The sequence below is a fragment of the Mycteria americana genome, chromosome 1 (genome assembly GCF_035582795.1).
Source record: "Mycteria americana isolate JAX WOST 10 ecotype Jacksonville Zoo and Gardens chromosome 1, USCA_MyAme_1.0, whole genome shotgun sequence".
NCBI classification, from domain to species: Eukaryota; Metazoa; Chordata; class Aves; order Ciconiiformes; family Ciconiidae; genus Mycteria; species Mycteria americana.
Genome location: NC_134365.1, coordinates 17,560,797 through 17,574,341, shown reverse-complemented (window position 1 = coordinate 17,574,341; position 13,545 = coordinate 17,560,797). Strand labels below are relative to the sequence as shown.

General features: G+C 45.7%; 1 protein-coding gene across 7 annotated transcripts in view; it reads left to right on the top strand.

Moving 5' to 3' along the window:
• The window catches only part of CELSR1 (cadherin EGF LAG seven-pass G-type receptor 1), a 173,277-nt gene extending 163,608 nt beyond the window's left edge, over positions 1-9,669 (top strand). For 3 of the 7 annotated variants that reach the window (XM_075492249.1, XM_075492302.1, XM_075492295.1), the window contains 7 exons: positions 1,629-1,754; positions 2,064-2,200; positions 2,713-2,816; positions 3,642-3,809; positions 4,693-4,935; positions 5,240-5,504; positions 7,434-9,669. In XM_075492249.1, coding sequence (XP_075348364.1) covers positions 1,629-1,754; positions 2,064-2,200; positions 2,713-2,816; positions 3,642-3,809; positions 4,693-4,935; positions 5,240-5,504; positions 7,434-7,458 — 1,068 coding nt within the window. In that variant the 3' untranslated portion in view covers positions 7,459-9,669. Of the gene's footprint in view, positions 1-1,628; positions 1,755-2,063; positions 2,201-2,712; positions 2,817-3,641; positions 3,810-4,692; positions 4,936-5,239; positions 5,509-7,433 lie in introns of those variants that run through there. The other 4 variants (XM_075492274.1, XM_075492267.1, XM_075492258.1 and 1 more) reach the window with 4 other exon arrangements.
• The last annotated feature ends 3,876 nt before the right edge of the window (positions 9,670-13,545 follow it).

Here is a 13,545-nt window from a genome sequence, read left to right as displayed (position 1 = left end):
CAGAGTGGATGGCTCCAAGTTCAAGGCTTTCACAAATTAACTTACTGTTTAAGGAAATGAGCCAAATAATGATTTTCAAATACAACTCGTTGCATTAGGGATTTACCGGGTTGCCTGTTCTAGTGTGTGCACTTGTTGATTAAAGATGCAGAATATAGTTATTTGTAGGAGACCTGGCATGGAAGTAGTCATGAAGCTTCATGTTGGTCACAACTTGAATGTGACCAAAGATGACAGTAACTGTCATGGCAAGTGCCTGCAGTATTAAAACAGCTACTGCTAGCAGGCCACTCTTGTCAGCTGCAGCACAACAGCCACAAATTGCAACAAAATTGAAAAAGAAGTCTGATGAGTCTCCTCTGGAGATGGATGTCCATGCCCTGGAAGCACACCAGATAGACCAGCCTGGAGCAAGGTTATTTTGCCACTGCAGCTGGTGTGCTCTGAAATAAATACATCTACTCGGGCTGTAAAACCAGGCTTCCAAAAGCCTAAAATAAAATTAAATTAAATATAAACCTGATGAGAGGGAGGAAAGTCAGCAGCTGGAATTCTCCAAACTTGCCCAGAGAGGCACAGTGGTATGTGGCGTTTCACGTCATTGCCTTCTTTGAACTTGTATTTTTAAAGAGACATTTATGTGAATTTATTAATGAATAATCCTAAAGTGCTAATGCCAGCTAAGATCACATTTGATTGAATGTTTAGAAAGTAAGCTTGAAGTTTAAAGTTTCTCTAAGTCAATTGCTTTGGCTGAAATCATGAAATGCAGGCATCTTGTGATGTTGGTACAGCTGCAACTTCATGAGTGATTGGCTTCTATATACTATATCTCCAACCAAAATTGATAACAATTTGGCAGCTGCATGAATTCCCTCAGAGCAAATACATCTGAAGGCACACACGTGTGTGCCCCCTGCCCCCGGCGAAAGCTGTTAATGTGTGTTCCTGGCAGCAAACAACTGCCCAGCCCTGAGGATTTCAGCGATTTTCCCACCAGGATGTGTTGCTGAACCAAGGAGCATATGGGGCAAAAGTTGCGACCTCTCTGCCCCCAGTATCTGTCCCATGTTTCACAAGGCTTTCTAAAGTTCTCTAAGCCACAGTATTAAGGACACCTACCACAGAAGTTCCCCGTTTCCAGAGGCTTTCACTAAAGGCTATGATATTTTTTATGTGCTGCTATTGATTTTGTCTCGTCATTGGTGTAAAAGCTCTAAAATCTTAATGCAAGTACAACCCTGAAACTCCCTGTGGTGTCTTGCAGTGGGACATTGAGGTCCCCATTAGATACTTTGAGAAGAACATTTCCTCCCAAACAACAAGGGAGGGTGACACCTACCACAAGCTCTGCTCTGTAAATCCTGGAGGAACACATCATTGTGTATGTTTTCCCAGGCCCTTTATGCACATTTGAATGTGGGGGCAAATTATGAAGAAGTCCTGGGAGATCAACCAATGCCATTTCAGTCAAAGACAGAAAAGGGTTATTGCTATTGAAATCATGGACTATGAACTAGAATTCAGGAGTTGTTTCAAAAAGGCTGTTCTCTAATATCTGTTTGTATTTGCAGTTTGGTAGTAATGAATCATTTAGATTTATCCTTCCTCTCTCTAAAATGATCCAGGGGCTGTTCATTTTCTTCTTCCACTGCGTATTTAACAAAGAAGTCAGGAAGCACTTGAAGAACACTTTAACTGGAAAGAAACCTCTTCCAGATGATTCCACTGCAACAAGAGCTACATTATTAACTGTAAGGAAAAAATACTGGGAAAAAACATCCTCTTGCTGGTAGAAATTACCTAAATACACTTAGAGGTGGCTTGTCCATAGTTAACGGAATTGTCTGATTTATTTCAGTGACTTGTACGAAGATTACTAATGGCCTCTCTCAAAAGTTTTGATTACTGTTTTAATTAAAACTTTTGAGAGGAAATAATTTTTTTCCTCGGCATCAAAAACCACCTGGTTCCGTCAAGACTTTTAATGCGCTTGTGAGTAACGTGGGTTTTTGGTAGGATCATTCACTATTGCTTTGTGTCTTTTTTTTTTTTTCCTTCAGCGATCTCTGAACTGTAACAACACATATATAGAAGAGCCAAATATGTATCGCACAACTATTGGGGAATCCACTGTCTCCCTAGAAAGCACCGTCAGGTCAGCCAAGAGCCACAATAGCTACCTTGCTTATATTCTCAGGTAATCAGGTGGCAGGTGCATGGCTTCCAGGTGCTTGCCTTTCCCTTTTCATTGCTCTTGTGGAAAACAGAAACGTTTTGGTTCAAATGCTACTCATTTTATGTCTTAACAGTTCTGTTTTATGTGACTGTCATTTTCTTCCATGCATTTTCTTTTGCATGCATCTTCAGTGGGGAGTTCCAACAGTGCAGTGGTTAACATAACTATTAGGTTAACTACATGGGCCATGCTGCTTGCCTGTTAAAATTCAGTCATGTCTCAAGGAGTGGGATTTAGCTTATTAACCTCAGGCTTTTTCAGAGTGTGATTCATGTGGCCAAAAAGGCAGACAGCTACATTAGGATAACCTATGTCTTGCTGTAAAAGTGACCACATTGACAATCAAGCACAGGCTGGCTAGCGTCCACTGCAGCTGTCTGCCTTTGACCAGAAGAATCTCATCTGCATGTCTGCCTTGTTGTTAAGAACAGTAAAGTGACCAAGAAAGTTGTCCCCTGTTTTTATTCTCTAAGGGATGAGGCTGCTCATAAGCTCAGTGGATCCTCAAGTCAAGCAAGGGCTGGTCAGACTGAAGCAGATTCCTCTATTTTTCATAGGAATCCATCAAAATCCAATGGTAAGAATTATTTCTAAGTGCTTTGACCCAGTTGTGCACCTTTTCCTTCTCAGCACTTTTTTCAGAGACTTCTATAATAGGAAGAATAGTTAGTCTGACTTGGTGTGTCTGATTCTCATTATGCTCTTGGCATAATGAGCTATGCAATGGTTGTTTTACTAGGAAATCCTGGAATGGAAATATCATGTATCTGCTTCTTGTGATGGTTCAGTTTTAATCTGACAGCTGTCACAGCTGTTGACAGTTTCTGGCGTCCCCTTTCTTTCTCACAAATTATGTGCTGTTGCTCTTGATTTTTAATTGGAGATCTTTTAATGTTTGAGACCTTGAGGCAATATCCTCTTTTACTGCTATGTGTTTTGTACAAGAAAATGAGAAGTGTCTCTTGCCTGACTTCCTTTCATTTGGGGTCTTGATGTTAAATTTTGTTGCCTTGTAGCAGTTTTTAAGAGTGCATTTGCAGATTCCTGATACTTCTAGGTACCTTGGTTTGCCTGTGTGTTGTGTCGATTGAGATCCTGTGGAGTTACTGTTCTGCATATTGAATAGGGTAAAAAGTGTCCCCATTCTGTTCTGCACCTCCCATGCACATAAAAGGTCCTGCCCCCTAGCTGAGCCACGCAGTTGTGCTTCCCATAATTACTTAGATGGATGCCACAGGCCTTGTGAATTAATCCTATGTACGCTTACGGGTATAAGAGCTCATCCCTGGCATGGCCTGAACCAGGTGCTTGCCTTTCCTTTCTCCTTGTGCATTTGTCAGATAGATTTGTTCAACTCCTGTCGGCACTCTGATCACTGTGTTTCCCCTTTCCGCATTTGTAGAGCACGATTCAGACTCCGACAGCGAACTGTCCCTCGATGAACACAGCAGCTCTTACGCCTCCTCCCATTCATCAGACAGTGAGGAAGATGGGCTCGAGCCAGAGAAAAAGTGGAACACGTCCACTTCCAAAAATAATGAACGTGGCCCGCTCCACAGCACACCCAAAGGTACTCCCAGTGCAAGGGGAGAGCAATGGGCTTATTCCCTTCTTTAAAATAGCTTTAGAGTAGATGGGACAATTTTGCCAGACTAGCGATACAATTGAGACAGCATCCCTACCACTGTGCCTTGCTCTTTATTCCTCCCAAGGGCTTGTTCACAGGGGTGACTAAGTGCAAGTAAAAGGACGCTTGAACAAATCTGCGACTTACAGTGCTCAGACAGACAGCAGTCAGTGGGTTTGCAGGCAGGTGCTACACAGCCAGGAAAGTCTCATATGAATGAAGAGGAAGAGGAGGAAGGAGCTGGTTATTTTGAGGGCAAGGGGAAGAAATAGCTGCCTCTCCTCATGCAATACAGGCATATGGATTTAGTGGGGTTGGGGAGGTCATGGACCTAAAGAGTGGGAGGTCACTGGCCATTGATATCGATAGTGTGTGGCAGAGTGCAGGCATTTCTAGGCACAGTTCATCTTGTCCTAAAGATAAGTCAGCTTAAGAGTGCCAAATGTCCAGGCTTTGTGCTGGTGCTCTGCACAGACCCAGCACGAGATGCCTCAGGAGCCCTCAGCCCTCAGAAGCCAGCATCCTCAGGGAGCGGGTGGGATCGCCGGCCCTGGAGAGCTGAGAGAGCAGGTTTGACTCACACCTCTTGGTAACGGAGCCAGCGACCTCTCTCTGGGAAGGGTTTTGACACCCTGCCATCCTACCAGGCGTGTTTTATGGGTGTTGCTGCACCCCGAGGGCAGTGCAGTCCAGCAAGGATCCTCTGAAGCATTGCTCTGGTTTGACACAAAACTCCTCCCCAGCCACAGGAAACAGGACTGGCTGGGCAGCGGTTGAGAAAAACTATCAAAAGTGTTTTTTGAGCTAGTGTTCTTTTGCGTTGCAGTTGATACCCTTCCCAATCATGTGAAACCCTATTGGCCCACAGAGTGCGTAACAGCCAGCGACAGCGAGGACCTCAGCGGGAAACAGAAACTCAAAGTCGAGACCAAGGTCAACGTAGAGCTTCACAGGGAAAACCAGGTGAACCACAGCAACGAAGCGCCCCAGGACAAGGAGAACGAAGGGCAGCAGAAAGAGAACAGACCTCTGTCCCACCAGAATAACCAGCAGCCAGAGCAGAGGAAAGGTAGCACAGCCAACCCAGCCTCACAGCTAGACTGGGAGACCGGGGGTTAATGAGCATTAATTAGTTCATATGGTAGCTCTATTAGGGAAGAGCACTTTCCAAATGGCTCCAACCTGTGTAACCAGATACACCACGGGAAGCTAGCAGGTAGTTGCTGAAGTCTAATATTTTGGGTTTGAAATAAAGTGACAAACTAGAAGTCTGATTAAGTATATAAAGTGTCACTTCTTGGCTGTGTTCAGCTTGATAAATGAAATTACTGATACATTTCAAAATTATCATTATTCCAAATTTTCTGTAACAGGCATCTTAAAAAATAGAGTCACCTACCCTCCCCCACTGGTGGATAAGAATATGAAGAATCGACTGCGGGAGAAGCTATCAGATTACAATCAGACCACGATCTCATCCAGGACTACTTCCCTGGGGACAAATGATGGGGTCCGCTCTCCCTCGGACTCGGGGGTGACAGTAAAAAATGCTCGGAGGGAGCAGTCTCGAGACCAGCTCAACGGCATGGCCATGAACGTCCACGTGGGAACAGGACATGCTGACACCTCAGACTCGGAGTAAGTGCCGCGTTGGGATGCCCTGGCAGACCTCCTGTGGCTCTGGCCTCTTCTTCCGCTTTCCAGCCCCAAACTCCCACTGAGCAAGGATTTCACTTGGTGACTGGACCAGAGTCCTTCACCAGTGACTGTCCTGAGTGCTTGTCCCTACCATGTCCGCAAGCCACAGTGCTTCACTGGTGAAAATGCCAAAACCAGGTATCACGAGCAAGGTGCCATGACAGACACCTGTCACTGGTCACCCTGGCATGCTCTGAATTGGCAAGCTGATGTGTTACTGGCACGCTGGGGACTACAGCAACCTAGCTCTGCCCCGTCCCCTTGCTGTAGGACTTGCTGCGCTTGGCATGGTGACCCCTGGTCACAGCAAACCAGGCTCCCATGTCCACACAAATTATCTATCCCCTCCTTGCCTGGTGAGCTGCTGTGGTCGTTGCCTTCCCCAGCACGTCACCAGAACAACGATGGGCTGCTTCTGCTCCCTCACACTGCCAGGCATCCAGGACAGCTCAGTAATGCCCACCCATGGCCCCAGGAGCCGTGCATGCCCTCAGGGGTGCTCTGCTCAGGACTACCCCCTGCTCCTGCTTCTCTGCCCTCAACCCCACTTCACCTTCACCCCCCTTGGACCATGGGAACAGGTTTTTTTCCCTCTGTTTTTCACTTGTCCTCCTCTTTCGCAGCAGGGAGGGTGTTTGGGGCCATTAGGGACCTATCACTAACAGGGTACAGTTAATTATAATGTGGCCAGTACCAGGCACCCAAGGAAGAGGGTAAGTTCAGGGCAGACATGGAGCAGCACTTCTTGATGCGTGTCCAGTAAGACCAGCAAGAGCTGTTGTGGGTGTTTGGCAGCCAGCATGGAGGAGGGAGGGTGGGGGCAAGACCCCAATGAAGAGGACCTCTGAGGAAGCCCAGTGTTTTGGGTGGGAAAGGCGCTACGCTGTGGGGAGCATGGGGCACGTGTCCAACTGGGCAGAGGGAAACCATTGCTGGGGCAGGAGATCCAAAGGCTGCAGAGAAGATGCCATGTCAAGCTAGTGACCCTAAATTACCAGGTGCGTGATTCCCACCCGCTGCATGGTGATCGGTGTGCGTATTTGCCATTGTAAGCTAAATCAAACATTAACAAAAGGCTGAGCAAGCTTTCAGGCAAAGGGTGTTCTCAGAAACCTCGTTATTCATCATAATTCTTGCATTTAAAATGAGGACAACAACGTAAAGCCTGTGCAGAGATTTTACGCATGTAGTCTTCCTCGTATTAACACAAATAATAGTCTCATTCTTTCTCCAAACCAAGAGAAAATTTCTCACCCAGCTTTAACTCTGACATTGTCCCACCATGCTTTAGACACCCATGTTGTCTGGGTGCACAGACCGTTCCCAGCTCGCTATAAAAGTACGTCTTTGAGTTGCTGGGAACTGGCTGTTGAAATATATCCTGGTTAGCCAGGAAACAGAGATGTCTTTAACAAGCAGTAACTACTTCCTGCTACCAGGTAGTACAGTCGTCACTGGAGAATAACTAGCCAACTTGTACTAAGCAACGGTTATCTCCGCACCTTTTGTGTACCATAAAACTCTGCTGTTTGACAGCAGAATGCATGAATCTGTCTGAAATACCAGGTCTCTAACAGCTTGTAAGATTTGTGTGTGAACCTCACATCTTCACCTAAGCGTTAGCCAAATACAAGCCCTCCGTAGAGTTTCCTCTAAAGAGTGCACCTCTTGTGTACTACCTGGAATGGTTTCTCCCAGCTGGTCTTCCCCTCCAGGGCAGCGTCCCCCTTGCAAGCACTGGAGTGGCAAGGCATGGTAACTTCACGGAGCATGAGCCCTTACTAAAAAGGATTAGGTGGTTTCGGGTAGAGTGGTTTGCCTGTGCCTGTTTAACCCTAAGCCTGCATGATTACTTCTTCTCACTAACAGAGGCAGTAATGAAACTTCAATTTGAACCATCAGGAAACTGTGATCGCTGCTGCGCGGTTCTGGACTCCTCACCGCGGGATCGCTGCCTGCCCGCCTCGGACTTCGTCAGAGTGGCTGCGTAGCGAGGAGGACGAGGTGGGCATTGGTTCCCACATGGTTTCACGTTATGGCAGACTGCTGACCGCTTGCGGCGGAGACACAGTGCCCCGATGCGCCTGCAATAAGGCTGCTCTGTGGTACGCTCCGCGCGGCATGAACCCATGCCAAAACGCATGGAAATGGCCACCGGGATGCACTCTGAGGGACGGATACCTGCTCGCAGTGCGGACAGTGCTGCAGGGATTGCTTATTACTGGGGAGAACCAAGGAAAAACACGTTATTATCACAGTGGATGTACAGTGAGTCAATCCATCAGCCTTTAGACAAGCACCAGGAGACGTCTCTTGTGGAGTTTTGTCTGGCTACATTGTGAACCCTTCGGCTTGCTGGGCTCTAGGGAGGAATATCCCAACAAGTGTCCTTTTGTTTCTATGCCAGCATCTCTATCCACCCCTCTATGGACACGTTGTCTTAAGAAAAAACAAAAATCCTTTATATATATATAAAAAGTGTAGATACTTTTATATATTTTGTATGGTGTTGCTAAAGAAAAAGTTCCTTTGTATATTTTACATTTATACTGATCTTCTTAATTTGATAATAGGAAATCAATTAAAAGAGGTTTTGATATTTTTTATATGAACATTGCACAATCTTACTTGAATTTGGCATTTGATAAAGTAACTGAGGTTTGCATGGAAGCCACCTTAAGATGCAATGCAGTTTGCAAAGTAATACAGTAAAGATTACATGAAAATCCATTACTATTAAGTTCTGTTGACAGATTTTGGAACACTTTAGGGACACAGTATGTTTTTTTCGTAACCTTTTCTAAAACCCACAAAAAATGTTTTGTTTTTTCATTTCTTGGTGTTTTGACCTCTTCTCTCAAGTGCATTGAAATGTTCAGCAACTGAACTTTGGGACTAAAAATAAGTCATATCTTCATCTAAGATTTCAACACAGTCCTTGTCTGGAAGAAGTCAAATCAATATTTCCCTTACCAAGAACAAGAAAAGAAGTGGTGTCATTGTATGGTAGGTTTTGACTTTGGTCTGGCTCTGCAACAAACCAGTGCTCTGCATGTCCCAAGAAGAGGGCCCTCCTCCCATGGGGCAAGTTCTGCCTCAGGCGCAGTATTTTATTTTACTGTTAATTTCTTTCCCACTGGAGTCAGCACGTTGCTAATGAAAGCAGAAATACAAGTCTAAGGATGTCCAAGTTTCACTGCCCAGCTCTTTGACAAAGCCCTGGCCTTCCTGGTGTTTCAAAAAGCACATGGAAGGCTTAAGGTTTCATGTTTCCCACAAAATGTGCTGGTTTCACAAGTATAGGAAAGTTAAGCATGGCCTGTCCGCCGTCTTCACCTTCCTGCACTGTTTACAAGAAAAGGAAAAATAAGATGTGAAAAAGTTTGCATCCAACAGCGTGGGGCAGAGCTCTGCTGGCGGCTCCCCGTGGTGGGAGTACACGACTTGGAGGGCAGCAGTGGTGTGGCTGTGACCTGCTCTCTGCCACCAAGGCTTTCAGGGGCTCCTCGCTCACCGTAGCAGCCCTTTTGGGAAAATATTGGCTTTCGTTTGTGTAACTGTGTGTGAAAGGGAAAAAACAGAAAATCAGGCTAAATAAAATGCAGGAGTTGAGGAAAGAATTAAATAATACATACTGTAATCTTGGTTTCATTATATTGCTATGCATTTTCAAATGTATCGTGGAGGCCTTTGGAAGGGAGAAGGAGGAAGGATGCTGTTCCTTTAAAAATTATGCAACATACTGTGTGACATTTTCTGACTGAAAAAAGTTTTGAATGTTTTAAGGGTCTGGCACTTGGCTGTGTGCTCAGGCATTGTGTATAACCCACGCTAGTTGTTTTTACATCTGTGTATGTATATTTTGTCCCAGTGAGATGTAGGTAGTTTTTATTTTGATCAGAATTGTTGCAGTAAATGAGGGTCAGTTGTATTAATGACAAAAAAATTAAAACCTATTTTTATGACTTTTTAAAAGCTTTATGGCAGATTAGACACTGGAGGTTGTTTTTTTTTAACAAATGTGTATTTATTAATGTGCAGAACACTGGAATTGCAGCACAGATGAAAGGAGAATTTACAATAAATTAAGAAATTTTTTTTGGACTTGTATTCTTCCTCTGGTGGTTTACTTTAAGTGCAGTACAGATGCTGAGGGTCCAAATGGCATTTCCCGGGGTTTAGAAAGTAGCAGGAGGGGGGACATACGGGTACCCACCACTCTCGGCGAGGAAGCAGAGGTTGTAAGGCATCAGCTGCCAGCGCTGCTCCCTGCGGGATGCTTCCAGCCCCGGGTGCTGTCTCGGGGGGGTTTGCTCCGGGTGGACACACGCACAGACATAATCCCCCTTCCAGCCCAGTGCCCTTTTCTGGCACGGGGTACCACTGCGTGCACTGCGTTTTGGTCCAAACCTGCGGCATTTCTCACACCTGGGAAACGGTCCGTGGAAGAAAAGCACCCTCTGCTAACCCGGAGCAAAGCGGACCGCCAGGAAAGCACTGGGTTTAGAAAACAAGGTTTGGAGAGGAGCTAGAGAGGATGAGGCAGCCAGCCCAGCCCATGAAAGCCTGCAATGAGAAGGACCTTTTTGGACTTTCTTGGCTATGTTCTTGGCTTTCTCAAGCCAACTGAGGCCAAGCCGTGGTCTTGCTCACTCTGTACTTTTCAGGCTGTCGTGCAAGTCTTTGTTCATGCATCTCACGAGGCACAGGAGTAACCTGCCAGCTTTCTGGAAATAAAAGTATTTCTCAGTATCATCTGGCCAGCTTTTCCGTAAATGTTTCTAGGCATTAGGCAATAAAGTGGGAGGCTGTGAGGTCAGGGGGAGAGAGCCTGGTTACTGTCACGATTTCGGGGCAAAAATCAAAGACAGGATCTTCAATTTGCAAACAGCTCTGCCAAAAGTTGCCATTAAACAAACCTAAGCAATTAGCCCAAAGGCAAACTGTTCTAAATTTTATTGTACAAGTTCATTTTTTGGTGGAACACTAATGCTTGAGTGTGTTCTCAAGTATTAGTTCACTTTACTGTGAAAAAAACGTAAATAAGTCTCAGGCTTTCACGTAAGCAGAATAGTTACGGGACAGACCAGCCCGTGATCCTGTCTCCAGTAACGGCCAACATCAGATGATCAGGAAAAGAGGATTGTCAGCCACACGTTACACAGCGAGGTGGCTCCAGCAGGGTCCACAGCCCCCAGCACGCTGCAGCTCAGGGCTCCCCAGCGGGAGGGGTTGTGCTTGGCTCCAGCAGCCCATTTTTTTCCTCCAATAACATGTGTTTTGGCCCCACATAAACTTCTGGTACGCAGTGGGTTGCCCGATTCGGTCACAAGCAGCAAGAAGAAGTTCTTATCTTCAGCTTCATTCCTCCTCCCTGCAATGGACACCTTTGCTGCCTGCACCACGAGAGACAGCGAGCAATTGTTTCTCAGTCACATTTTCCAAGTCAAAGAGAAAGACTATCTCCATCCTAGAGCACTTGGGTTGGCTCTTTCCACCTGAACAGCTTGGCTCTCTCTAATTGTTCGTTGTGTAGCAACACTGCTGTACCTTTTAGCCTCCTTCTCGCCCTTCTGCAACCCCTTCCCAGGTCTAATGTAGCCTTTCTGGAGCTGGCAAAGAGAGAGAGGAGACCACAGCAGCCCACAAAATGCAAGTGGTAGGCCTACCAACAACCAAAAAAAAGAGAAATAATAAAAAACCCCTCTATTTCATTCCCTTTTCCTGTCCTAATCTTTACAGTGACATTTGGCCTAAGCAAATTGTAAGAAAAAAGATTCCAGAAGAGCTGGACCAGTGGCAGCATCATGGCACGATAAGGCTGCAGTAACCTACGCGATCACGTAGCCCAGCCGCTCCAACAACCCAGGATACTTGGGGATTTGTCTAATGTTCTTAAAAATCTAAATGACGATTCCAGTACATCTGCGAATAGCCTGTAATAGCACTTCCTAGCATGACAAGTTAGTTTGTCCATATCCTTGTGTCATGTTTAGACGCGCAGCTCGCTCAGCAGCAGAGGATGCTCCTGCCGAGGTCTAGGGCGGTTTGCAGAAAGGAGATCCCCCAGCAGCCCTGGTGAGATGTTATCGGCCACACCAATGTCACCTGCAGCACCAGGGCTACTCTGGGATGCATTTGGGCCCCACAGCCTCTTCTGCAGAGCTTCTGCCTTGCCTTTATGCTCCTGTTTGCACATATGCAGCTCACTTTTCCTCCCTGCAAGAAGTAATTTGCACTGGATTCATTTTCCATTTTAGTCTCTTGACTTTTGGATCCATTCTCCTGTTTCTCATACTCATTTTGGATTTTAGTCCTGTCCATGAGGATGCCTGGAGTCCTTTGGCAGCATCTGCAGCCTTTACAAGCTACCTTTTATTTCATCATTCAAACCATGAATGAAAAGAGCAAATAAAACTAAGCCCAAGAGGGCTCTTGTAAAACTTCCCTTCTTGCCAAGCAAGTTTTGCACCTACCTCGTATCGATTAACATCAGCCTGCACTGACTGTGTTTTGCGTACGAGAAAGAATACAGCGTGGGACGGTATCAGACCATTTACTGAAGGCATATCCCTTCTGCTGCTGCTCCTTTATCCACCGTGCCAGGCGCCATATTAAAGAAGAAAATTAGATTAATTTGATGTGTGTGTTGCAAAGAGATCGTGTGTCCTGGTTTCAGCTGGGATAGAGTTCGTTTTCTTCCTAGTAGCTGGTATAGTGCTGTGTTTGGGATTTAGTATGAGAATAATGTTGATAACACACTGATGGTTTAGTTGTTGCTAAGTAGTGCTCACACTAGTCAGGGACTTTCCAGCTTCCCGTGCTCTGCCGGGTGCACAAGAAGCTGGGAGGGGGCACAGCCAAACTGGCCAAAGGGCTATTCCATACCATATGGCGTCATGCTCAGTATAGAAACTGGGGGGGAGTTGGCCGGGGGGCAGCAATCGCTGCTCGGGGTCGGTTGGTGGGTGGTGAGCGGTTGCATCACTTGTTTTTCCTGAGCTTTATTTCTCTCTCTTTTTGTTATTTTCCTTTTCATTACAATTTATTATTGTTGTTGTTGTTTATTTCAATTATTAAACTGTCTTTATCTCAACCCATGAGTTTTCTCACTTTTACTCTTCCGATTCTCTCCCCCATCCCACGGAGGGGAGTGAGCAAGTGGCTGTGTGGGGCTTAGTTGCCAGCTGGGGTTAAACCACAGCAGTCCTTTTGGCACCCAACGCAGGGCTCGAAGGGTTCGAGGTAACGATAGATCTGACCAGAATGTGTTAATATAAATTTATTATAAGCATTCCTTATATTAGTGTAATAGTCGCAGGTCACAATGTTGTTTTATTTGTTCGCATGGCTGGATTAGGTAAATCCTTACTTGCAGTATGTATTCCCTGCAGTGCTGTTTATCACTTCTGGGAGATGGGTCAGGATTATCACTTTGCTATACTGGGTAACATCGGCTTGTGATACGATAACATTACTGGTAAAAAGACTGATTTGGGATCTGTGTGCGGTATGTCATCATCTCCATGCCTGGGGCTCCATCTCTCGGAAATTATTAATAATGACACTCTTCACCTTTTCTCCTCGGAGAACCAATTTATGGGGAAGAGAACAGGATGCTTTCCCCCGTACTTTCACCTTCCCTTTCGCCTTCAGGCTAGTTACACCAGCTCTTGAGAATTTTGAATATCCTTGGGATGTTCAAGCCAGCATGCTCCTTTTGCTATGTCACCTGAATATGTTTCAGGTCTTGTTTAGGGTTAAACAACTATTTTAAAAAAATCACGCAGAGAGCTGCCTCAAGGCTGGATAGTTATGAGTGGCAGGGTGTGTGGGACAGTGTGGGCGAGTACCTAGGACAGTGGGCACCTCCAGTGTTTTGGAACTTCACCTCTGAACAAGTGCAGAATCCTGAAAAATTAGTAGAATATTTGGGAAAAGTATGCTGTCACCCTGGCAGTTCTAGGGAGACACAAATCAC